We start from the raw sequence: 27,812 nt of genomic DNA on the forward strand, positions 1-27,812 counted from the left end.
GATGTGACTTAAGGTATAGTTCGAGAGGGCCATGGAACGGGCGCTCACGCAGAAGAGGACATCCAAGCAATAGCTGCCACTATTTGGGTGCAAAGAAGAGTGAAAATTCTCGACTCGAAAAATACTCGAAAATTCTCACATTAAGGATAATTTCAGAGGAGCCTTTTCATGAAACATTTGGATTTCAGTGTACATTTGTTGATGTTCGGAAATAAATGGGTGCTCGAAGGTCGTTTGTAACAATAAATCAAGCTTGTCTAAGCTGGCACAATACGCAGAACGCAATCAAAATAGCTGATGCCAATCATCACAGCGGGGAAGTCAGTAAGCAATACTGGCTTGCAGAAATTGATAGACTGCGTTAGAAGGAAGCAGTTGGCTACAGAAGTGATTGAAATGAAATCGCCCCATTCCTCAGACAAAGATACAGCTTTTGAAGGCAAAATAACCCTCAAGAAAAACGCGGTGACGGACGCCTTAGTCCGTAACTGCATAGACTTTCTTGATATTAACTACAGAGAAAGCTGGCGTCGCTACACTACGTCCACCACGGATGGAAGCAGAAATACCGGGAAGATGAGGTTTCGTATTCCCTTACAGAAAAGTTTTAGACAGTCTATCGAGTGTCTATAGACATCTGTTTATAAAGTCTATAGACTGTCTATAGACAAATCCTAAAGAACAGTCTATAGGCAATACAAATGCCATAGACAGTCTATAGACAATCTATAGATTTATGGCCACACACTTCTAGTAGACTTCGGTCCATAGACAGTCTATAGACTATGAATAGACAAGAATAAATATCTATAGGAAGTCAATAGAGTCAATAAGAAGTCTATAAACTGTCTATAGACCATTCTTATAAGGGTTGAGCTTGTCTGTTGTTAGGCATGAAGTGTGGATTCAGCCATAATGATCCGAGTCTTTCCGCAGTAAGCGTCAAAGAAGACCTGTGAAAGTTTTCATGCAATTCTAACAATAGTGTTCAATTTATTGAAGTGAAAAGAGCACTATTAAAATAAATTAATCTGTGCTAAAATGAGAGCCCCGCGGCGCAGCAGCCGATTCCGAGACAGAATCCAAGTTTTTGTGCCAACACTAGCCAAGGACGGAATCTTGTCTTCCCTGCATTCCCGCAGAGGATGAAGTGCTCTTTAAAAAACTTGCATAGATGGTGGCGCCAGCTTTCCATCTAGGCAACGTTGAGAAACTCTATGCTTAACTATGATTCTGGCACTTGCATCCACACCGCGTATTTCTGCTACGTTTACTAGCGCAGGTATAAGAGGTGTCTTTTTGTTTTCAACAAGTGGGGACAGCCAGTACAACTTCTTATGATGTAAGCTGACGAGAAATACATATCTAGGCACATGCCTCGACGCTTGAAGCTGCAGTGGAAAATGACAGTTCTACCCAAATAAGAGCGAGTTACGTTGTACGCAGCAAGTCACAGGCATCCAAGGAGAACAAACGTGTCCACTTAACAAGCCTTGTAAAATTACTTTAGATGCCACATTCAGTGGAAGGAGGGAATGAAGAATAATGAAAAAGGAGCACTAAAGCTATTCAGCTTTTTCACATCACTATCCGGCCAACTATGCAGTACAAAGGCTTCTGCAACCCTTAAAGACCATCGGATATCTGGCCTACGCATTACATGCCCTGCCGAAGCCCATATCTTCTTCTTCATTTCGACTATAATGTCATTAACACGGGCTTGTCCCTCATCCACTCTGCCCGTCTCCGGTCTCTTAACGTTACACCTACAATTTTTCTTTGCTTAGGTCCCTAACATTTCCTTAACTTACGGATATTGGTAAACTGCCATTCATGATCTGAGACAGCCTTCCATACGCGTTCCACTCCATTCTTGTCCTTCTAGTTATTTCCCTCTCACGATCCGGACCAGCGGACACTAGTTGCCCTAAGTGGATGTATTCCCTTGCCACTTCCAATACCTCTCTACCAATTATTAACTGCGGTTCCCTTGCGAGACTTCTGAACATAACTTTGGTTTCTTCATGCAAACTATAAGACCCATCGTTCTGCTCATGCCTGTCTAACTCATTAATCATGCTTTGCGGCTCATCTCCTGAGTCACTTAGCAAGGCAATGTCATCGGTGAATCGCAAATTACTTAGGCTGTTTATTGTAGTGTAGGTTTTTTAATATTAATTTTATGAGCAATCATTGTACTTTGCCTGTCTATGTCTTCGAACATAACTTACTTATTTAAAAAATACTATGGACACTGTGTTCAAGCAGGGTGGGCGAACAAGTCATTCAAACCACAAAAATGCAGCACAGTATAGCAATAATTGGATGAAACTCACGGGGCAAAGGCTTAATTAGCTGATTTCAATCTGTTATTGTGCGTGGAAAGAACGAAAGCTTGTAAGCGTCTGTTTTAGCGAATATAGGGGTTAGAAAACTGTGATAGTGTTGAAGAGTTTGTCTGGTTGGTGCCGGAATTAAGCGTATGAGGGATCCAAACTAAGTTTGTTATGTAATAAGAGAGAAATAAATAATAACGTAAGACTTCTTCTCCGATGTTCAAGTGGTTCAATTTTATTAATCTCCATTAAAGTGGTTGGGGAGTCAGTCCTTGCATATTTATTAAAAATAAACCTGACAGCTCTCCTCTGTATTCTTTCCAGATTTTTTACGTTAGATTTAGTATACGGGTCCCACACTATACATCATATTAGAGTTTAGGTGTAATTATTGAAGAATAACAAACTAGCTTTTTGTTAGAAGGGGCAGTTTTTAGTTCATATCTTAAGCAGCACAATTTTCGAAATACATCAGAGCAGATATTGTTTATGTGCAAGTTCAACGAAATATTGCTACTTATGGTTACCCCTACGTATTTGTAGCTGGATACTTGTTGAAGAGGAAGAGAGCCTAATTTATATATGTAGCCATGACGTATGGTTTTGCGGGTTATCGACATATAAACACTTTTATCAGCATTCAGAACCATGCCCCATTGGTCGAATCATTTCAAAACGCTGTTCAAAGCGTTGTCCAGGTCAATTTGATCTTCCTTTTTTGTAACTTCTCTGTATAGAATACAATCGTCAGCGAATAATCGAACGTGCACTGGTGGGTTAACCATTTGAACAATACAATTGGCATACAAAAGGAAAAGCAGAGGGCCCAAAACAGATGAAACTGGAAGAGAGCCCGAACGTTGTCCATACACTTCAACAAACTGTTTGCGGCCTTTTAAGTATGCAGTAATACATATGTTACAAAGTATCAGGAATGTCCATTTCTTTTATTTTAAAAATTAGTTTATCATCAAGAAATTTGTCAAATGCCTTAATAAAATATTTATATACTGCGTCATTTTCGCCTTTATTATTTATACAGGAAGTTAATGCATTTATTACAATAACTAGCTGTGTTACCATCAAAAATAAGTTTCTGAACCCGTGCTGGAAGCTAGTTAGCACGAGATATTTTTCTAAATATTCGTTCATGCAGTGTGCAACTATATGTTCTAATAGCTTGCAGGTAAGGGACGTCAATGATATGAGACGGCAGTTCTGCAGAAGAAGACGGTCTCCTTTTTTATGAACGGGAAAAAATCCGGGCTGTCCTCCAGTCATCATGTCTTTTCCCTATTGACATTGAAGCGCGAAAAATTATCGGAAGGAATTTAGCCAGAGTTTCGGCATAACGTCGCATAAATGCGTTTGGAATGTTGTGAGGGCCACAGTACGTTTTCGTTTTTGGTTTTCAGGTTTAGTAGCATGGAAAAGGCACCAGGGTAAGTAATAAAATTCACTTCGGCGGGATAATACATTCGGCTGCTGTCGATAAATGTGCTCGGGGCAGAAAATACACTTTATTTATTTTATTTATTTGAACATACTGCAGGCCCTTTTCGGGCCCATGCAGGAGTGTTTACAATGTATCATTGATCAAAGAGTAAAAACAAAAATTAAAAAATACAGAGATGTTCTCTGACCCAAACACAAAAAGAGTAGAAGAGAATTAAACAGAAAAGTCAATTTTTTGATATAATTAAGAAATAGTTCCACGGACGTGCACTTAACCGCATCTTCAGGCAATTTATTCCAATGTGATATAGCATCTGGAAACAGGGAGTACCTGTGGACATTCACACGGCTGACTGGTTGACGAAGTATTTTACTATGGTTTGTTCTAGACGAGTGTTTGAATGGCGGGTGTAAGTATTGTGAATTGGCTATTTTGAAGTGGCCGTGAAGAAGTTGGAACAAAAACTTTAATCTTGAAATGATTCTTCTCTGTGACAGGCTTTGTAAATTTGACTGAACTATTAGACTGGTAGCGCTAGTTTGGCGTGAATACTTTGAATAGACAAACCTCACTGCTAGTTTTTGGATGCGCTCTAATTTGTTGATTAAACTTTTTTAATGGGGGCTCCAGACTATATCCGCGTATTCTAGGGTAGGTCTTATAAGGGTTTTATAGGCACTGAGTTTAATATGGGCCGGCGTGTTATGGAGCTTTCTCCTTAAATAATGTAATTTACCTGCAGCTTTAGAACAAATGGATTTGATGTAGGGCTCCCACCGCAGGTTAGATGTTAGGATGAGCCCCAGATACTTCACCTGATCATATTTTTAAACCTGTATGTCACCAAGTATGTAAAACTTAGAGGATGCTTCTTATTAGTGAATGGGATGCTTTTGGTCTTATCTGCGCTAAGTTTCATTCCCCAGGTCATACACCAAGCGTGGATTGATTCTAGGGAACTGTTAAGGAGAATTTGTTCGTCAGATTTTTTTACGGCTATATATACGACACAATCGTCTGCAAAAAGGCGAAGCTGGATCGATGAACTAACACAGGAATGAATATCATTTATATAAATGAGGAACAAAAGAGGCGCAAGTACTGATCTCTGGGGTACACCCGAATACACGTCCAGGTTTTGCGAAACGTATTCACCTATTTTAACACATTGTTTTCTGTTCTGCAAATAGCAGGAAATCCATGATACAATGTTGCGATCAATGCCAAAAGATAGTAATTTTGTTATAAGGTCATCGTGAGGAACAATATCAAACGCTTTAGAGAAGTCTAAGAATATAGCATCTATCTGGTAGCCTTCATTAATTGTGTTAGCGATGTCATGAGTAATTTCAGCAAACTGCGTTACTGTTGAAAGCCCTGTTCTGAAACCATGTTGTTTTTAATAAATGAGGTTATTATTTTCTAGGTATGAGATTATGGCTTTATCATTTTACAACTAGTGCTTGTTAACGATATCGGACGATAGTTATTCAGTTCAGTTTTAGGACCCGATTTGTGTATAGGAATTATTTTGGCACAGCGCCAGTCATCTGGAATTACGAGTGTTTGTAAAGATGTTGTGTAAATTTTATGCAGGTATTTAGACACCCAGTCAGCGTATCGGGCTAAAAATGTGTTTGAGATGGAATCAGGACCCGGAGATTTTTTTGTGTCAAGTGTTTGTAAAAGAGAAATGATTCCAACTTCACTAATGATTAGTTCTTTCATGGGTTCCTTGATTGTGTATGCGGGTAGAGAAGCGTGAGAGGCTGTTCTGGTGAAAACGGATTGGAAAAACTTATTTCATTCATTTGCAATGTCATCAGGTTTACTTATGGTGTCACTGAAATCTGTAATGATGGAGCCAGTTGACTGTTCTTCAGATAAGTAGCGCCAAAACTTATGAGGGTTGTGGGCCATGAAGGAAGGCAGCGTCAAATCAAAGAAGCGAGTTTTTGCATCTCGGACTTCGCTCTGTAAGCAGTTAACAGTTATTTGAAAATAAATACTAAAATGCTGAGCAATAGCCTTTGAATCACATACCGTAGCGTTGTTCACCAAGATTTGTGGGGCTGCTTTCTTTTTTCACTAATATAATTCCAAAAGTTATTGGGCTCAGTATTTATAAAGTTTTGAAGGGATGTGTTGAAGAAACAACCTTTTGACTCACTTAAGGTACGTGCTAGATTGTGCAGCAATCCCTTGAGCATTTCAGGATCTGCGCGTTTGTTCTTGCGCCGCTTTACCCTTCGCCTCATTTTAAATTATATTGCGTGTTATCCATGGGGTTTCATTTCTTTCCTTTTTTTGCCTGCTTGGTACAAGTTTTCATACAATACAAACATGTTTTTTTAAAACGGCCCCAGAGTGCGAAACATTGACATAATCGAAATCAACAAGGCTGGTTTCCAGATGTTCAAAGGCAGATGCGTCATTGGCACGCGAGTAATCTTTAATGTAATGTGGCGATGAGTGTTTATTTTTTGTTTGCCGTGCTAGAGGGAATGAAGCACTAACTGAGTGGTGGTCAGACAGCCCTTGTTCCACAGAGAGAGTAAAATTCACAATGTTGCGAGGGACCTACAGCAAATCTAACCACGAATTCGTGGAACCCACTTTGCTGGTTGGGTCCTGAACTACTTGTGGGTAAGCATTTTTTTAAACAATACGTTGGCTTCCTTTGTGGAAGCATCGTGGCACTAAAGAAGTTCCCAATCCGCACCTGGCAAGTTGATGTCGCAAATCAATAAAATTTTACTGTTTTAGTACTCTCACATATTATTTTCTAGTTTAGTTAAGTAGTCGGCTTCAGAACTAGGAGGCCCATAGAGAGCATATAAAACAAAGTGTGTCCCAAACAGGACAGTTTCCCACATAGCCATTCAATATCATGCACTTCATCTTGAAAAACGGCCTCAATTTGTTTCTTAATTAGGACAGCCACTCCACCACCCCACATTCCCTGTGTTTTCGAAATACAGTGTAAGAAAGAGGGAGAACGTCCTCATCATTCACATCACTGTGAAGCCATGTCTCAGTAATCACTGCAACGTGCGGATCATGGCATAATAGTGTCATTTCGAGCATGTCTGTCTTATTAAATAAACTAGGCGCGGTAATGTTTATTATGCCCCGATGTTTGCTTTGATCTTGAAAATCTCGTCATGTCTAGATCTGCTGATCTGCTCTCTTATTCGAGTAGACTATCTTTATGCATTTATTTTGTGATTTACCCCAGAAAAACATATCTTCATCTACTTTTAGCTTGTCATGAATAAGGATGATCTTTTTTTTTATCCCTGTCTTCTTTCCTGCTATCCCAAAGCAGTTTTCGTTTCTTCAGCGTAGTCTGGGAATAATCATTCTGAACTGATACTTCTGAGCCTTCTAGCTTTGTAACATTTTCCAATATTGTCTTTTTTTCTACAAAATTCTGCAAATAGAGAATAACAGGGCGTTTGTCGTTCATACGCCCAAACCTATGAATGCACCCGATAGATTGGCAGCTGACTTGAAGCTTTTCCTCGACAACTTCATTGATTACTTTGTCTTTCAGCATAGCTTCTGTTTCGCGAGGTTGCTCAGTAACACCGTGAATGATCAGGTTGAACCGTCTGCTTCGATGTAATTCAATAATAGTCTGTAATTCGTCCCCTTAGTTATTTAGCATTGCAATACCATCAGCGAATCGAAGAAGTAGCATATGGGCTAGTAACCACAGCAGCATAAGAAGCAACTTGATTTGGGCTGAACTTAAATTTCATGTTTCATCCCTTTCACGCTTCATGTAAGCATAAGATAACCAGATGCACCAGAAATAGTGAAAAAAGTTTTAATTGCATATTATGATGAATTCAGTTAAGCTGCAGCTGTGCAGGAAATGCACTGTTGGACAAGCTGATGTTAAATAAATGTAATGAACGGGGGCGCAACATATAGCGCATGATACCATCACTAACTAACTATACAAAACCTCCCTGAGGACAACGCTGAAGTAATGCGTGTTTATTTGACAGAAATATTCTTTGCGGCTGGGAGCTATTTGCAGGCTATCATACTCAGGATTTCAGAGAAGGAGGTAACATAAAGATAGCTGGCATCCTTTCATACCCGTAGGGGAAAAAATAAGCGCTGTACCTGCATATCACAGCGCTGATTTCTCAAGAGATCTGCACAACGAGTAACACTCAAGCTTAAAGCGATATGGAGACGAAATGTTTCCTTCAATTTTACCTTCTTTGCTCTGATGCGCAAGACGTTACTACGCTCCAGTCACCAAGAGGTATTCAGCAGCGACAGGTAAATATTTCATTTGTTTTTGCCGGCATGCTGTTTTCGCTTCAACAGCCGAATTATCGCTGTGACGTCAAGGTTCAGTAAAGGGGACGTGAGGCGCAAAAACCACAATATAATTGTGCTCCGTTTTTTGAATTTCCAACAATGTTTAAGCCAGTCTTCCTCAAGACCTGGAATGATACCAAATGTAGAAAGAACGATTAGGTCAAAGTGTTTCTATGCCTCACATGGCTTATAATGAGCATTCACAGAACAGCCCGCTAAGCTGTTGAAACCGAAACATCATGACAAAAAAAAAAAAAGATCAGTGCTAAATAATTTACCGCTTGTACGAGACCTCAACAGGGCCACCCGTGTACACTGCAGCCTTACGCATTACTACAACAAAGAAAACACGCAACCAAAACAAACCACCAGTCGGTTGGTCAAATTTTGCACGTTATTTAGCATTGAGGTTTCCCGAAAATTTTGCCGTTACACTTCAACAATTCATACACCAATATATCCAACAGTTTAATTGGGCTTATCTGTTCGTCGTGGCTACGATGTATATGCGATATGCACGTCGACTAACAAAACATTTTGCGATGTTCTGTCCAGTCAAGTTCATTATGAAATTTAATCGAGCCCTAGAAAATAAGCTTAAGATAACCTTTTGTGCTTTAGTCTGTTGGTATGCTAAACGCTATCATAACAGTGCCCATTTCAATATTGTATTTTTCGCTTTAAACTATTGGCGGGTAGCTGTGGAACACCCCACAGCTTATGTCTCCTGGTTTTTCCCCACCATTCGGGGTGCTCTAAAGTGCACCTCAAGCCTAAGAATCGCGCGTTTTTGTATTTTTTCTGGGTCGAAATACAGCCAGCGCAGCAAGTGGAGCCTACGCCTTTCGGTGCTCCTTCACATGTGACTCATCGCACGGACACTGATAAGCGAGTGCCGACGCGTCCACTGCCTTTCACCGAGGTACTCAAGTATTTGGAAAGCAGGGCATGCAGCCACCTGTCGGAAAGGTATGCGGATCTAAGTGTAGAGTGAAATCCGTTTCCTGGTGCTCAAAAGTGCTCTACGGGATCGCGGTGCTCGGGGAGAATCGCGCGACCAACGTTCCGGCGCCACCATGTTTTGCCCGTGTCGTGTTATCATGTTATGCTTCCTGTGACGCGCATCAAGTGTCCATATCTTGATTCTGTTCCGTACGAGTATAAAGGACACCCAATGACTTTCTCCTTACTTGCTCTCTTAACGATTAAAAAAATTGTAGAAAAAAGGGGATCCATTGGGTATTCTCTAATACACCACAATGCTAGTATACCGCTGTGATAAGCAGCCTGAAAAACAGGACATCACGCCAGAAAGCGAACGGCACACGCCGGAACCCCACTTTCGCGCTTTGTTTCGTTGGCGCTATATTTGCTGTCCCAAAGAGCCCCTTTGGTCAGCGTCCAGCGGACCACGAACAGATGTGGGCGTTTGTTTCAAGCTTGAACGACGTCTAGTGGCCATTCATACAGTAATTTTGTTTGGTGGCGCGGCAGAGATAATTCTTGCAGAACGTATAAGAAAAAGCACAGCAAAAGAAAAGGATAAATTCAAAGCCCTTTCCTTCTCAAAACACAACGAGCATGTGATGCTGGCATGAAAGGGCGATAGAAACGACTGTGGGATCTGTCTTATATGTGCGGTGTAAGGGATCGATAGTGCGTGCGGGGTCATTACTACCGCTAATTCTTTCTCAGTGCCCCGCAGCTGCCGTCTTCAATGGACCCCCCCCCTCGACGGGACGGGACGGGACGGGACGGTGGGGTGCGCTGGAAGCGCAGAATGACATTTCTTGGAACGATGCGTGCGCGCGCAGGCGCCGGGCCGCTCGGGCGTCCATCGCCCCTTGGGGCTGACTCGCGCCGACTAGGCAAAAAAGCGGTGAAAGCTATGTGGCTGAAGGGCCGCCACACGTCGACCCCCCCTTGTCTTGATCCCCTCGTCTTAGAGGACACCAGATATGCGAAACAAGCTCGCGACGAACGTCTCGTTCGAAAAGTCTGCAGGATTCCTGGGGGGATTAAGCACTGCCGGACGGAGTGGCGTCAGGGCGCCGTGACGAGGGGGCAAAAGAGATGAGGAATAACCGGCGACAGCGCGTCTAGCCGCGAGCAGCGAAGGCCCGAGTTGGGTGACGCTACGGGTACCGGAGAGGCGCCGACTAAACAGCCTTGGGAAGGCTAAATCGCCTTGGAATGCAAGCCCGATAATCCCTTAATCCGGGACGACGCCAAAGTCGAGGGTCCTTGGGGAAACGGACGGCACGTGCTCGCACGAGTGTGTTTTGTGTTTGTTTTTATTTTTTTTTGCAATGGAGAGGGTGTTTTGCCCTACGGAGGCTAGAGGGCTGGCCATGCTCTCGATGAGCCAATCGTATGAAGAGGGTAGCATGATTGGTGGCTACCAAATGTGGGCCGGGCCTTTAGGGCTTTAAAACCGGTCCCCGGAGCCGGAAAAAGGGTTCTGAGCTAAGGTCAGGTGCTATGCATCTTCGGCTACGCCGAGTAGGGGCCTCCCCTAGTGTTAACTAGTTCCACCTTTTTGTTGTTTCTCTTTTTGCCGCCTAATATGTCTCCAGTGCCTTAACTTGTATGTGATTGTAAATATCTGTACATAAACTTCAAGTATTCGCCTTATCAGTTATCCCTGCATCGTAACTCATCTTGAGACCGTCTCTGACGGGGCACCCCTGGTGCGAAGAAAAGCTTCAGTCTTCCAGTTAAACAAACCGTCTCCGGCGGGGCACCTCTGGTGCAAGGAAGGAAGATAAAGAACTTGTGTGAAACTTTACTGGCGCAGTCGACAGGATCCTGCGGCCATTGGAAGACGGCGCAGGAAGAAGACTGAAGGCAGGGAAAAAGGCGACGGCCAGGCAACAGGTCAGCTTTCGAGCAAGGACCTGCGGAGAGACGGCAACCAGGAGAAGCAGCGCGTCGAGTCGGAAACTCGACGGTCACCTGCGGGTCGAAGCAAGGCGACAGCAGCGGGCACAGGAACAGCGGCGTGCGACAGCTCATCGCAGCGCGCGGTGAAAGTGGCGGTGGACTCCGACACAAGGAAGCTGGCAATGCGGATCGACGCATCGAAACCGTGAGTTTCCTTGGTCGCATTGTTCACGTCCCTGTTCATGTGTTCGAGCCGGTAGGACTGTTGTGGGGTACAGACGGCGGTATGGAGGGTTATCCATGCCGACCTTCACTAGATGTGAGGTGCCAAGTAGAATTGGCGAAGGCGCGCTTGGCGTACTATGAGGCCAAACTTGCAAAGGTAAATGGCGGAAAGACGCTGCTTCGCGAGGAAAAACCTCAGGACGTTAAGTCCGTTTTGAAGGCGTTAGAGGAAAAGCGCCAGCAGCTAGAGCTCGAGCTGGCTGAGCTCAAGGGGGTTAGGAGGGCTAGTGAACTAGCCAGGGGAAACTACTCCGAGTCCAGACAGACCTTGCTGGAAGGCAAAGGCTTGTGCTCGCCGAGCACAAGTGAAGGAAGCAGCAGCCAGGTGGCTGTAAACAAGCAGCCGGCATGCGGGAACACCTCGTAGTTCGAAAAGGCCGAAAAAAAGGCAGGAGGTGAGGGCGAGATTCCTGAGGGGCGCGAAAATATCACAGCTTTTCCGCCACTACACGCGGCTAGCAACGAACAGGAGCAGCCAAGTTCTGATCATCCGGGGGCAATCGAGAGAAAACTGTCCGACAACAAACAGGACAGCGATCAAATTCCTGCAGGCTCGGTGACGGAGGTTGTGACCTCCGACATATCAAACTGCCAGGCAGAAGCAAAAGGAGAGCCAGATTTCTGCAAAACCGGAATCTCAGGTGAACAAAGTATCCTGATGGAACGCAGCGCCGCGGTATTAGAGGCGGTGATCACGCACTCCGATGATCAATCCGCCCAGGTTAGCTCTACCCCAGATGAGACCAGGGACGAGGGCGCGAGTCCAGGAACAAAAACTCGGACTCAAGGAAGCTGCGAAAAAGGACATTTCGTTCAGTATGAAACGGCCAGCGACGATAGACGTCAGATAGGCGAGCGAGTGAAAGGAGGAAGGCTAGCTTTGCCGCAACGGCACACTGTGTCGGGCATAGGGCATGAGGTGCCCCGTAGCGCTATTGATGGCAAAGGCCTTTCATTCGAGGACAAGGGAATGCGTGGCGACTTGCCACAAGGCAAGCTCGGGTCAAGCGACAGCGAGTTAGACGATGCTACGGAGCCAGCAAGCGCCTGTAAAGTAGGGAGCGGCGATTTCAATGTTTGCCCTTGCAGGAACGGTTCAAATAGCCCCAAGCGAGGCGAAGTAGCGGGAGGCAAGGGCGTGGCTTTCAGATTGAAAGTCGGTGTGAGAAACAGTACGTTCCGCGCTACAGATCGCCAAATCAAATGTAGCAAGACTGACCGTACTGGTATATTTGGACGGGTCAGGGGCTACGCTCCTTACGCAGTACGCTGTTCTTACTGGTGCGCCGGAGAGAGCGTTCCCTTGAGGGCGTCGCATAGTGAGGTATTTGGACCTACCGAGGATCAGGACGTTTTCGATCCCGGAGGGCAGCAGCTTTTGAGTTCTCGCCCTGTGGCGTCATCGGCCTAGTGAGCTGAGCGACCGTCAGGCGTTGTCGTTAATCGGGTTGATTAACGTGTAGCGGCTCGAATACACACAGGGACACTCGGTGCGACTAAGGAGGCTCACGTGGCCACCTACGGACATCGTACGAGTGCTGCTGAACGCTCCAGTTGCGAGTGTCTGTGTGTGTGCTCGTTCGCGAGCAGGACGACGGTGTGCATGCAGATGGACTGGGTACAGCCTATCAACATGGACTGCGTTTTACGGCGCACAGCAGGCATGCCACTGTGTGTAATTGTGCAATTTGCTTATGTTGTATTGGTGCCCGTGTGCATTTTGCTTTTGGTTTTGTTGGGGCAACTGGTCGCTGCGCGACAGCTTGGACTCCGGCCAATGCGCTGGATTTAAATGTGTGAAACGCGCATTTGAATGTGTACGTTTTGTTTATGTTATGTCACCCGCAGGGTGGTTTCGTGACAGGCTCCGATCCCTTTTGTTATAATTCTAAAAGGGCCATTTGAGCCCTTTTTAGAATCTTGGAAAGGGCGTGTAAGGGATCGGTAGTGCGTGCGGGGTCATTACTACCGCTAATTCTTTCTCAGTGCCCCGCAGCTGCCGTCTTCAATGGACCCCCCCCCCCTCGACGGGACGGGACATGACATTTCTTGGAACGATGCGTGCGCGCGCAGGCGCCGGGCCGCTCGGGCGTCCATCGCCCCTTGGGGCTGACTCGCGCCGGCTAGGCAAAAGAGCGGTGAAAGCTATGTGGCTGAAGGGCCGCCACACGTCGACCCCCCCTTGTCTTGATCCCCTCGCCATAGAGGACACCAGATATGCGAAACAAGCTCGCGACGAACGTCTCGTTCGAAAAGTCTGCAGGATTCCTGGGGGGATTAAGCACTGCCGGACGGAGCGGCGTCAGGGCGCCGTGACGAGGGGGCAAAAGAGATGAGGAATAACCGGCGACAGCGCGTCTAGCCGCGAGCAGCGAAGGCCCGAGTTGGGTGACGCTACGGGTACCGGAGAGGCGCCGACTAAACAGCCTTGGGAAGGCTAAATCGCCTTGGAATGCAGGTCCGAGCTCGCAGTGGCAGTTACAGCGGTAACTACCCGTTTAAGCCGGATAATCCCTTAATCCGGGACGACGCCAAAGTCGAGGGTACTTGGGGAAACGGACGGCACGTGCTCGCACGAGTGTGTTTTGTGTTTGTTTTTATTTTTTTTGCAATGGAGAGGGTGTTTTGCCCTACGGAGGCTAGAGGGCTGGCCATGCTCTCGATGAGCCAATCGTATGAAGAGGGTAGCATGATTGGTGGCTACCAAATGTGGGCCGGGCCTTTAGGGCTTTAAAACCGGGCCCCGGAGCCGGAAAAAGGGTTCTGAGCTAAGGTCAGGGGCTATGCATCTTCGGCTACGCCGAGTAGGGGCCTCCCCTAGTGTTAACTAGTTCCACCTTTTTGTTGTTTCTCTTTTTGCCGCCTAATATGTCTCCAGTGCCTTAACTTGTATGTGATTGTAAATATCTGTACATAAACTTCAAGTATTCGCCTTATCAGTTATCCCTGCATCGTAACTCATCTTGAGACCGTCTCTGACGGGGCACCCCTGGTGCGAAGAAAAGCTTCAGTCTTCCAGTTAAACAAACCGTCTCCGGCGGGGCACCTCTGGTGCAAGGAAGGAAGATAAAGAACTTGTGTGAAACTTTACTTGCGGGTTGGACTCTTCATTTTTTATTTATTGAAAATTTGGCGATCTCTCTTGATGTTTATTTCAGAACGAACTTTCGTTGTTCTTTTTTTCCGGCATATATATTTCGCGTGGAAAAGTGACCTTTTCTTCGATAATCTATGTCGCAACCCTGTGCTCTCCAAAATCAAGTACAGTTTATCTTGACTTGTTTAACTAATTAACACAGAGATGGTCAGTATAGATGGTCGGTTACAGGAACGGTAGGGATATGAAATACTGTCGATCGCCATAAAACAATGAACAGCGTGGAAGTGAAGACAGAAACCTAAACGTTATTTCTAAAAACTGGGCTGCGCATGCCTTTTGTTCCTTACGTGGTTGGTCCTTGTCTCTGCTGCAGCTCAGTGACGTTCTTTCAGTGTTGCGCAAAAAAAAGGAGCAAAGGACGAAAAAAAAAAAACAAGCGAAAGCAGCAGGCAAGTCACACATATACACATATACCTAAGACTTTACACAATCTTAAATATAAGCTTATTTAGTGAGTAGAGCGCTTTTTTCGCCATAGCATTCTCAGCGGTGAAGTACATTGGAATACAGCTAAGGCGTGCTAACTAGCAGGCTGTCTTAGGTCTTAGGTGAAACACCCTGTATACACTTGGCTCATCTGTGCAAGTGGCACGATGCCTTCCTGTCGAGTCAATTTGGTGTCGGAATGCCTTTACCTGGTTGTGATTAATGTTAGTATATTTGTTATTTGTAACTCACTGCTCACTCGTTCAGTCACGGCATGAACACTGCAAGCTGCACACGCTCCACAAAAGCAAAGTTTCCGATTGGAGTTATGATGAGGGCAGCAGTGGAAATGCAGCTGAAGTGCCCCGGAAACCAAGACATGACACTTTTTTTTACGCTTGTGCACGGTTTCGAGTTGTGTGCGGCTTGTAACGGTTACAAACGTAGTCAGTGTCCTTACATGTCATCCGAAAGTATCTGAAGCAACAGCTTTGATTAGCTGTTGCCAGTCATCGAGCACAAGGCGCTACGCTAGTGGACGAAGCCTGACGTGGTAGTGGAGCCTCTCGGTCTGGGCAAGGCGTTTGTCTAGTGGGCCGGAGCAATACGCCAACAAACACAGCATCACTACTTGTATAACGCTTTCTTGTGACTGACTCACTCATTCTTGATAGCTAGAAAGCTGTGGCAAACATCTGAATAATAATGAACTTGTTCGGTAAAAAACGTATTTAAAAATTATTAGCCGTGTTTTTCGTTGTCTTTTTGTTTTAACCCAAATAACTTGAAACCCTAGTTGTATGTATCGTAATTCATCGACTGCATTGCATTTGCAAAGTTGCACAAGGTCCCTGAAGCGCAGCAAGAAACGCGTCGTCGAAATCAAGTTAAATTTATGTACATAATCACATATACCAACTGCCCTTCTATTTGGTGAATAAAAATACGAGAGACTCCATTATATAAACATATGAAAAGAGAGAAAGCCACCCCTCAACGAGCTTTCAAACGTGCAGTTTTTACGTTTGGTATTTCAAAACACATTGACGATTAAGAAATTTAAAAACGCAGCTGACCTTCGATACTGGTGGTCACCAATTTTGCAATATAAATTAGTCCCTAAAGAATAAATACAGTTGATTGATTAATTTTAGTTTATTAATCGTTCAATTATTGTTTCAAATGGGGAACATAATGTCCGCCCTGTTCTAGAATTCCGCTCAACAGACCGCGCCGACGTATCTTTCACAGTTTTTAAAATAAAAATATCTAAAGGTTAAAAAAAAGTAACCTCGGTGTAACGAGAGCTAGATGCGTATCGCTTCTTGAATGACCTCATGCATCCCATTCTAGATCGCTTGTTAGCCTGCTGAGCTACGCTGCAGTGTTTCAGAAGAGATTTTTTCTCAAAAGGAATCGAAACACGTGTTTTATTATCAGCGTTTGACCTTAATGTTCCTCCATGCATTCTCGTTTTAAATTGCGCTATTTCCGTTTTGCCGCTTTGCACTTAATGAAACTGCTCACGTCGGAAGACCACCTTTAAACCACAACTAACAGTCACCGTCCATTGAACTCACCATTCGCCCTCCCGACAGTGACGCGTGCTTCGGTGCGCTTAAAGAGGAGCAACGTAGTAGCGGGTGCAGAGCTGAACAAAATAGGGCCACTTTATTCACAAAACCGGTAGCCTACCCACTGAATATCTTGTTAAAAGGAGCTTATGACTTCTGGATTGCAGCTTACCAGTGGTTATATCTCACACACCTCATTATTACCTTCTATAGTTGCAAAAGTACCTGATGGCTCCAGCGCCAGATACGTCCTTATTGCAATTACTGTTTTAATTAGTCACCCAATATTATACACATGTCTTCGCAATTTTGTTTTCAACTGTTCTAGTTTCCAATACTTATTTCTCCCGACAACTGCTGTGCAGAACATGCGCTGACACGATTACAGCAAGCCCGCCGCAGATGGAGTAGGCAGCCTCTGCTGCTGACACTATTTCCGTGCTTCTGAAGCGTACATGTTCGATGTGATGCGTACTGACATGGATAAGGAATTTGTGCACATAACTCCGCACGAAATCTGATCGGTTGCACAGAAATGAAATGGTTTTGGCCTGTTGCTTTCTATTACATTCTAGCATTGAAAAAGAGGGCATCCCAAACAGGTAAAACGCAATGTTTTCTATTGCAGGCACCTATAGCAATGAAAAATGCTTTACAACATAACAAAACAAAGTTGAACACGCTCTGTTGGCAGTGAAGTGAAAGCTAATACCATATTCGTGCCCACCTAATTGGTCTTAACTTAGTCTTTGAGAGTACAATTGTTTTGGTTCTGCAGCTATATATGCACATATAGATATAAGATTGGACTTTTGTCGCCTAGAAACGGTAGTAAAAGAGACCGCTGATTTGTTGCATGCTCCTAGTTTTCGGACGAAAACTTAGGGTGCTTTATTAAGGACCAGTAATCGATGGCGGGCGTGCAGGAAACAACATTTTGTTAAGTGCCATAAACTTAACATAGCACGAGCTTTTTAAGGTCGCATACATTTCCTCATAAATTTCAATGACCAGCAATCCATCCAGTGGAGAAACTGCGTATAGAGGCTTGTACAATTAAGGTCCTTCACTGGAAGGGCTGCAGATGTAGTCTCAACGTTGTTGTTCCTTCCACGGTTTTCTCAAGCAGCAAATGCTCGCCAGAGACCCATTAGCAGACAATTGACGTTATCACTGCGCGAACCCCTAATGTACCATGTTCGCCAAAAGTAATGGGGGCTGCATGGTTTACTTCTAACTCCTATATCAGAGCCGTTGCGGCTTCCCAAAATGATAACAAGGTGTTTCATGCTGAAGGCAAGGGTTTCTCCTTACCCGGCGCAGATTTAGATCTTGAGGGGTGGCAGAAGTCCTCCTCTACACAAGCGAGAAGTAATCCATGCTTTGGTAAAGACGGCATATGGTTTGAGGGAGGCAGGCTCACTTTCATCGTAATGAAGCGCCCAAATGTCTCTGAACAAGTTATTTGATTAAGCTGATACTCCTAGAAGCAAGCCATTAGATTTAATGCAAGCAGGGATTTCGAAAACGCTTCAATATTTGCCCGTAGTGCACTAATTACCATTCTTAATATGTATCTGCAGCACATACACGTGCACGGCCCCCATTTTGAGTTACTAATCCTGCATGATACTTTCGCAAGTTTTTTAGCGTTTGCTTATAAAAGACAACACCAAAACCGAAAGCGTCAACCGGACTTTTGAGCTTACGCCTAACGTGGCCGACGGATTGTCAACAACGGTTGTGCCGGAGCACAGGCAGCGGGTCTCGTTAAGCGCCGTGCGTACTCACCCATACGAACAGGTTGCATGTGATGAGGATGTATTTTACGCAGGCTACTCCTTCGTCCATGGCTTCTTAGCGTCGCGGTCCGCGTAGCCCTCAGATCGTGCACACCAAAGTCGACAAAACGGCAGCACTGTTCTCCGAAGCTGGCGCGACAACGTACACGGGCGAAGAATGTCGATTACACAAGGGCGGCGGCCGGTACGTCGTCACCTCCAGGTGAGCAAGCCCCAACGCCCAGAATGCTTCCCGTTTGGACTTCGTTATCGCGAGCTGCGGAACGCGCTGGGTCCGTTCGGTCGTGCGAGCGTGGGCGTCAGGCGAGGGAAGCGGGTGGTGGAGAGACAACGGGAGCTGAAGAGAGCACGTTCTCTCCGCCTCCACGCGATCTCAGGCAGAGTTTATTGCGAGGCGACCCTTACTCTCGGCGCACCGCTATCTCGACGCCTGGGACGAAGTCCACCGTGGACGCTCCGCGTTGCAACGTCTCGTACGCACACGAGGGCGTGCGTGCGTGCCAGTGTGGTGGTATCTATACTGTGTGCTGATGCATGTTTGCTTCTCTACGCGGAAAGGAGGAAACACAAAGCGCCGGGGAGAGAACGGGCAGAATGTGGCTGCCAAGTCCGCCTCCCTGCTATGCAGAGACAAAACAACAGCGAAGACCGTGACGCACTGGGTACTCGTCTGTGGTGACTTCTGAGTTGTGAACTGCTCCATGAGGCATTTCAATCTCGTGGGTCGTTTACACAGTGTCCGTGGTTTCGGAGAAGTGCGCTTGAATATCTCTCACGGCCAGTGTCTAACGCGTGCGGCCGGTACAGCGTGACTCACACACCTTGCCCCAGAGGAATCAAGCTGTCGTAATATTAGTTGTTGACCTATAGAAGAAACGTTAAGGCTAGCTGGGATGTGTTTAGAATTTCCGAGAAAGCGCGTGAAAAAAACACAAGCTGGTTGCGATAGTCGGTCATGCGCAACTGCAGCACAGCTATGTTGACAGTTTTCTATTTAACGTGTTTTGATATGCTACCTATCTTCCAGACGCGGGCACTACGCGACTGCTTCTACGGCTCGAACGGCGGAGTCTTTGCGGCGATGGCTCGGCTCGTTTGCCACAGCGGCTTTCACCGTGACGTATCCAGTGACGATTTTTTACCTTATGCATGAAATACTCATAGCTCCGGCTGTCGACGCACCGCGGACGAGCTTTGCGCCAGAACGGAGGTGAACATAAGCGAACTTTTGCTAAACTTGCCGTGTGCTGTGCCTCTGGCGCCTACGTACTGCGCTGCAGCCAGAGCAGCGCTTGCGTCGACACAGCGCCTTCGTAGTCTCTTGTTGGGCGAAACTTGCATACGGCGCGAAGGACCCTATGCTCTGGGCAGACACATTTAGCACTTTATCTCACCCCTACTGCTCTATGCGCATGCGCTGCGTTGCTGTGGCGACGGAGGAGCGCGTCGTCTGCTTCTCACGGTGTCGCGGCCGCCGCGGCCCCAATAGCCGTTCGCCGTGCTAGCGAGCGCTGCAAGTTAAAAGTCAAGTGCTTGAGCATTCTGCTTGAGCAACGTCAGAGGAGAAGGCTGTGAGAGTGGAGACGTCTACTTCCACAGCGGCGTTAACTCAATGCACACCTAGGTGGTGAGCGTTGCCGGATCGCGTGGATGGCTTTGCAGCAGCAGTGAGGAAGGTCTACGCAGACCTCCCCTCTAGGCGCCTCGGCGCACGCATTTTTATTTTATTTCATTTCATTTCATTTATTTACCTTAAATGCCCCTTTCGGGGTATTGCATAAGGGGTGTTGTACAAAAATTGTTGCATTTTTTCACGATGACATATGAAGTTCAATGTTGGCGTTGAAGAGTGATGGGCAGGTGATAGCAGCAGCGGAGTGGGAGAGGCCGTTCCAGTCTGACGCGGCTCGTGGAAAGAAGGAGGTGGAAAAGGTTACGGTACGGGCACGTGGACGAGCAACTCGAAGGGGGTGAGCAGTGCGATGTGATATGCGCGGCGGATGTGCGCAGATGTATGGTTCATGGTCGAGTGAGCTGTAATAAAATTTATGAAAAAGAGATATGGTTGCGACGCGACGACGGCAAGAAAGACTTCGTAAGTTGGACAGGGATTTCAAGGATGACACACTGACTTCGTATGAATATTGGGAGTGAATGAAACGGGCGGCGCGATTTTGCTCGGCTTCAAGTGCATCGATTAGATATGCTTGATGGGGGCTCCAAATGGGGGATGCGTATTCTAGTTTTGGTCTTACCAATGATGTGTAAGCGAGTAATTTGAGCTCTTTTGTTGCGTGACGTAAATGGCGCTTCAGATATCCAAGGGTTCTGTTTGCAGATGAAATAACGTGACTAACATGTGCCCGCCAAGTTAGATCATGACACACAGTGATACCTAAGTATTTATATGAATGAATGTGCTCTATTGGATTGTTAGAAATTCTATAGGAAAAGAACAACGGATTAAGTTTGCGGTGAAACGAAATAAGCTTACATTTCTTAGGGTTAAGTGTCATTAGCCAATCATCGCACCATTTCTCAATGCGGTTAAGATCATCCTGAAGGGCTTTTTGGTCGGAAGTGTTAGTTATTGAGTGGTAGTTAACGCAGTCGTCGGCAAATAAACGGTTATTGCATGATAGATGTTCTAGCAAGTCATTTATGTATATTAAGAAAAGAGGACCTAGGACCGAGCCCTGAGGTGCGCCTGAGGTTACGGGGGCAGAAAGAGAGGGAGATTTCTTTTGTTAAGATTTTCTTTTGTTTGTGTTTCTTTGGGAAGGGCAAGACTTCGCCGCTTCCCTCGAGCGCTACAAAGCCGCGCGGTCCTAGCGTCCTGTCGCGAAATAATCGCATGTGCGGCACACTGTACGAGCAGCCGAGGTGGGACGCCCGGCTGGATATCGTTCGAATCCAGCCGGCAGTAGCGACGACGCACGGAAAACAACGCCTAACGCTCCGTTTGCCCGGTTCCGCAGGTCGTTCCCGCCCCTTTGCACCGACAGTTTCTAGCCGACCGAGCATTCTCCCCGCTTGGACGCGCTGCCCTTTACCGGACAACCGGCACCAGGGGACGTAATCGTCACCGACGAGGGGCGTCTGCTATCACCATCAGCAGTGACGTACCGCAACCCGGCTATAAAACCGCTATCGCTGGCTACCCTCATCACTTGGCAGTAGCGACGACGCACGGAAAACAACGCCTAACGCTCATTTGCCCAGTTCCGCAGGTTAGTGCTTGGCATTTACACATCGAAATTTTGCATTTCTTGTCCGTTGCCGCTGCTGCCAACTGGTGTGTGCCCTGTTGTTCTAAAAATGTCAAAAGACACGGCAAAAGTAAAGGATGAAATGCAATCCGGTCTGTCAAAGTTGAAAGAAGAGATAAAGCAGGAACTGAAAGCGTCACGAGAATCTGTCGAACGAAACCTGCGCAATGAAATCAGAATAGTTCGCAATGAGCAAACTGAGATGATTAAGAGCATTGACCACGCGTATGCTGAAATTGGGGACCTAAAAAGGGAACTAAAAAATGAAAAGGAAAAGAACGCGAAGTTGGAGCAAGTGACCAACGAATTGAGCGTAACGTGTGCTGCTCTGGAAAAGCAGACAAAGGAGCTCGAGAGAAAGCTTAATCATGCGGAACAGTATTCACGAAGGTCGAACATTGAAATTAAAGGTGTCCTGAAGCAATACGAGGAAAATGTTCTTAATCTTGTTACAAACCTTGGAGATGTTATTCATGAACCTATCACTGAGTCGGACGTAGCGTGTTGCCACTGAGTGCCCACTCGTGACCCTAATAATTCAAACATTGTTGTTCAATTTAAATCCCGTGTAAAAAGGGACGCAGTGCTGTAAAAGGCAAAAAAAGTACGTCTGACAAATGAGGACATCAGTATAGATTGTTCTTTGCCAACTTCACCACCGATTTATGTAAATGAACACTTGACACCAGACAACAAAAGGCTTCTGGGCGCTGCGATTGCTAGAAAGAAGGAGGTCTCGTGGAAACATCTGTGGACGAGGAACGGCACTATTCTAGCCCGCCAAACTGACGATTCTTCGGTGGTTCACATTTACTCACAAACAGACTTATCGAAGATGAATTAGGGACGCCGTAAAGCAGCACACGTGGAAATGGATCTTCTAACATTGCCAATGGAGAAATCGCCACTTTTCACACCTTCACAGATCAACGCATATTTTTCCCAAAACAAAGACAAATGCTGCCAAATCATACATTTGAATATGCAATCGGCCGTAAAAAAGCTGACCAACTAACATACTTTTTATGCAGCTTAACCTGTCCCTTCGATGTCATTCTATTGACGGAAACATGGTATCACTCAGACGTTGACGTCATCCATCTTCCCGGGTACAGATCATTTTTCTTAATCGTACTACGAAGCGGGGCGGAGGCGTAGCAATGTTGATCAAAGAAAACTATTCCTGTGACATTTTATCTGATCACTGCTTAAGTAACGATGACATAGAAATGCTGGCAGTTAGGTGTGGCGGTCAAGCTTTTTGCGTTGTTTATCGTCCCCCACATGGCAATATAGCCAATTTTTTTGGCAGCTTCGAACACGAGTTATCTTTTCTTTCTGAAAACTTCTTGGCGTGCATCGGGGGCGATTTCAACATAAATATGAGTACAAGCAGTTCAGTGCATGAGCGCATGTTAGTCACCATACAAACAGCTGGCTTTCAAAATGAAATCCGCGGACCTACACGCGTTACCTCACATTCTTCTTCTTTGGACTTACTAATCACCAATCGCGAGGATGCGTCATTTGCCGGTCGTATTGCTACAGACATTAGCGACCATCTTCCTATCTTCGTCCGTCTTCAAAAAGAACCTTCCGCCAAGACAGCCTTGAAAGTCCGTCGACAGCTACTTTCCCAAAGCCGCCTTGACCATTTCAGGAACAGTATTTCACTTGTGAACTGGAATCCTGTTTTCCAGCACACAACACCCGATGAATCATACAGTGAGCTCCTTCGGCTCTTTCTCCCAATTTATAATGAGTGTTTCCCTATCGTTGAGATAAAACCTTCAAAAAAAGCACGAAAGCCATGGATGACTGCTCGCTTGGTACGACTGGTAAAAAAGAAACACAAGCTCTTCGCGACTTCCGTAAAAAGTAGATCCCCAGCAGTGTTAGCCACTTATAAGTCGCTAAGGAACCGCTTAAATAGCGAAATTAAATCATCCAGGACTGCCTACTATAATAACTTGTTTAATGCGCATCTCTCAGACCGCCCGAAAGAAAAGTGTAGACGCCTAAATATTCTGCTAAATCGAAATAACCAACATCAGGACCTCGCGAGCCTAGTTATGCATGGCAAGGAAATTGCTGGGCCGTCCCTTGCAAATGCCTTCAACCAATATTTCACTGAAGTTGGAAGCAGTCAGTACATTCCAGGTATGTCTCGATTTTTGGGCGACAGGCTAAACGAATCGATGTTTCTTGAACCAACCGACGAAGCTGAGGTTTACTCGGTGTGCAAAAGTTTAAAGAACACGACAAGTCTTGACCCAAGTAATATTCAAAGTTTACCTGTAAAATAAGTACTACCTTTGATCGTGCCATGCCTCACACATAATTATAATACCGCGCTTCGCACAGGACGTTTTCCCGCTGCCATGCAGGTGGCCAAAGTTGTGGTTATTTATAAAAAAGGCGATAAAAACGTTGTAGGAAATTATAGGCCAATATCTGTACTACCTTTTTTCTCCAAGGGGCTAGAGCGAATAATGCATCGACGTTACTACAATTTCCTACAGAAGCACTGTGTAACAGCCAACTGTCAGTATGGATTCACAAAGCATAGATCAACTGAGCATGCTCTGCTTGATCAAAAAGAATACATATTAAATAACTTCGAAGCTCAACACCTCACCTTAGGCGTCTTTGTAGACTTTAGCAAAGCATTCGATACACTGAATCACGAAACTCTGTTTAAAAAACTCGACCACTACGGTATACGTGGCCACGCCCTCTGTCTCATTCAATCGTATTTCAGTGCTCGTCGCCAGTATGTTGCTTTAAATCATTGCTCTTCGGACTTGTTAGCAATCACAAACGGCGTGCCCAGGGCAGCCTTCTGGGGCCGCTCCTATTCAACATATATATTAATGACGTACGCAACATCAGTAATTTAGTTAAATACATCATATATGCTGACGACACCAGTCTATTTTCGTCCTCACCTGACATCGAAGAACTAACTAGCACCGCAAATACAGTTTTGTCATCATTATCTGAGTGGTCATCTTTGAACTCATTAAAAATAAACAAACTAAAAACTAAAGCTTTATTGTTCCATCCGAAGGGGCAGCATATAGGCAGTGTGCCACCACTCTATTTCGAAAACGCCCCCATTGCGTACGTGCCTTCACATTACTCGGAGTGGTATTTACTGCTACTATGTCGTGGGACGCCGATCTAAGCAAAGTGTGCCTATCCCTTTCCAGATATATTGAGATAATTTCGCGGAATAAACATATTTTACCCGCCAAAACTAAGCTGAATCTGTACTATGCGTTCTTTTATTCTTATGTATCGTATTGCTTCCTTGTATGGGGTCAAACCACAGCATCTAACATCCAGAAGCTTCTAGTACTGCAAAAAAGAATACTTCGCGTAATTGCTAATGTACCGTATGATGCTCCGACACGTCCTATCTACCAGCAATACAGAATGATACCCGTAACAAGAATGTTCGATTACAGGTTTGCATCCTTCTATAAAAAAATAATAGCCGAAGACGACACATTTCTTTCTAGCATTGTGACACTTACACCACATCGGACACCGTATATGACACGACAGCGTATCATCTATTCATTACCACGATGCAGAAGAAACTATGGCTTTTCCACACTAACATACATTCTTCCCAAATACTTGAACACGCCATTTTACGACACGTTGCTCAGCATGTCTGTCTATTCGAAATCTGTTTGCAAGCTAGGTCCCACAGTATGTGTCCCATGTATAGAACTCTATTGCATTGAACCGCAAATATTGTGTAAAACCTTTATTCTGTTGTGCGGAAATACTACTTGTCCATGCAAAATAAAATCAAAGTTCCTTTCATGCATGTATTTAAAAAAAAAGTTTCTTTTTATGCAGGTATTTAAAAGAAAATGTTTCCTTTTATGCATATATTTACACGCCTTGTCTTTCCGTGTACCTTGCGTTGTTACCAGTGTATGAAGTAACCATCTTAGTCGCTACCAAACTGCCTCTTTGTAGGGGTGGCGAGGCTGGTCAAGCGGTCGTAATGACTGCTTTTTTCTTGCCGCCCTCAGCTTTTGTAAAAAAAAGCTGAAATAAAGTGATTGATTGATTGATTGATTGATTGATTGATTGATTGATTGATTGATTGATTGATTGATTGATTGATTGATTGATTGATTGATTGATTGATTGATTGATTGATTGATTGATTGAAGTACCTCAAACACAGCTTTCACGTCACGCGCTCACTACCTGGCGATGAGCAAGGCGGATATCAAGCCTGCCTGCTTGATGGCTGCACAGAGGCTAACGGGTGCGCACATTGCCGTACGGCCACAGGGGCGCCTAGAAACTGTCCAGGATGATGCCCAGCGCCCTGTACGCCGCGAGCATCTGCGACGCGGATCTGCAAAAGCGGAACAGCGCAAGAGCTGGAACTCCAGTGCCTCGACTGCACCGCAATCACATGAACGCATCGCCGAATGAAAGCTCCTAGCGCCCGTCTTTTTCCGGGTGATCATCGCGCGCTGGAGACGCTATGGTGGAGTGCGCGCACCGACAATGCAGATGCGTTCTCCTTGAACGAGGCGTGGGTCCGGTCGTTTTTAAGGCGAAAGCCTTTAATGCCTCATGCTGTCGTTAGCAGCCGCGTCGACAGATGTGTCCGCGTTTCGGCGTCACTACTTGAAAAGAAACTGTGTCTAGGCTGGGAATCAAACCAGGGCCTTTGGCATTTGAAGCGGCTATGGCCACGAAGGCTCAAGGGTTGAGCACGAATAAAGGCGCATCTAGTGATTGCATGGGTTTCATAAATAAAATAGAATAAAAAATAAAAATAGGAATAGAAAATAACAAACTAGAAACATAAGATAATAAAAAGGTAAATTAAAATAAAATTTCAAAAATGAAAGATAAAAACAAGAAAAGGAACAAAAATAACAGATAAAATGAAAAAATAAAATAAAATATGAAAAATAAATAAAAAAGAGTGCGCCAGGAAACGCTTTCGCCTTGCAGCACTTTAGAGAACCAAAGTGCCTCCTAAATTCTTTTACGCAGTTGATCGTGGATCACCATACGGACGTCTTCCAGGGTGAGCGGAACGTCGCTAGGAGGAAGGTGACGTGCGGCGAGGCGGCGACAGCGTCGACCTCCTCGTTGCCGACGATGCCGCTGGGACCGGACGCCCACTGTGCACGCACGGATACTGAATTCGTGCTCTGCCAGGCGCCCAATCTCGAGGGGGCACGTCACCGCTTCAAACACGGTCATGTCAACTCCGTTCCTTACGCAGGCTGTCCTGATATGGACCGTATCGACGCTGCCTTTCTGCTTCGGCCACTTCTACCCGGTCGAGGAACATCATCCCACGAAGCCGTTCCGTCAGCTACCTCGGATCGAGAACACTGATCAGCAAACCTCGGCATTCACGCTGTTTCCGGAGTGGAACGAACCTCTCATCTGGCAACCTGGTGGCACAATCAACGCGGGATCTTCGTGTATAAATACGTGGCTATAGTGAACTAGAATACTTTCTAGTGGCGCGACCGGCGGCTGCTGGGGCCAGCTCGGGTGAAGCGAATTGACACTGACGGCCGGCAGGGGCGCTGCTGCGCCTTTTCCTAGCCTCCGGCGCGCGCGTTGGCAGGACATAATGCGGTGTGTGGTTTAGCTCGCTTTGCGCGCGCGCTGTTACGCAGATAATTTCACTTCAGCGTTCGTATCTTGCTGCTAAGTAGTGATAGCAGTGAGCAGGAACTTTGTTGCACCAATGACAGGAAATTTGATGAAGCTCTGGCGATAAGAAGAACTGATTCCAGTACTGTTTTGCGCCAGGTTGCCGCACCGGCTATCCTGGCGCGCCAAAAGCATCGTTGTTTGCCGCACGAATATATGTCGGATAGCTTCGGTTGAGTATCATTGCATTGGGTAAATTTAAGTCTTAATTAGCTGCCAATAAAAAGTTACTTGTGATTCGATATTGAACTTCATGCTGCAGTTTTAAGACATATATCGATGGATAGCTTATTTCGAGTACGATTGAAGTGCGCTAATTGCAGGTCCTAATTAAGTTCCGTTAGATAATTATGACAAACAAATTCGCGATACAGCAGCAACTCATATCGTTTAAAAGGTCTCAACGAGTAGAATCCAAAATCAAATGAAAACCACGCAAAACCGAGCTATCGCTCATCTATCTCGGTTGAACCATGATTAAACCACTGCCACTTTGTTGTTTAGATAAATCTGGTATTAACGTAACACTTTGAATGGTTCTTAGCTGTACATGCATCTCATT

The 27,812-nt window shown here is 45.5% G+C and overlaps 1 protein-coding gene and 1 long non-coding RNA gene across 2 annotated transcripts in view; one reads left to right on the forward strand and one right to left on the reverse strand.

Annotated features, from left to right (window-relative positions):
- Positions 1-18,555, reverse strand: part of LOC149367732 (CD9 antigen-like) — a 39,235-nt gene extending 20,680 nt beyond the window's left edge. Inside the window, exon 1 of the mRNA XM_089557314.1 lies at positions 18,253-18,555. Coding sequence (XP_089413440.1) covers positions 18,253-18,312 — 60 coding nt within the window. The 5' untranslated portion in view covers positions 18,313-18,555. The remainder of the gene's footprint in view (positions 1-18,252) is intronic.
- On the forward strand, positions 18,420-27,077 carry LOC149367733 (uncharacterized). Its single transcript, XR_016285171.1, has 3 exons — positions 18,420-20,233; positions 21,242-21,493; positions 26,573-27,077. It is a non-coding gene; the product is annotated as an uncharacterized LOC149367733 (long non-coding RNA).
- Positions 27,078-27,812: the final 735 nt, after the last annotated feature.

Source organism: Amblyomma mixtum, chromosome 1, assembly GCF_055824585.1.
Source record: "Amblyomma mixtum isolate Tamu chromosome 1, ASM5582458v1, whole genome shotgun sequence".
Lineage (NCBI taxonomy): Eukaryota > Metazoa > Arthropoda > Arachnida > Ixodida > Ixodidae > Amblyomma > Amblyomma mixtum.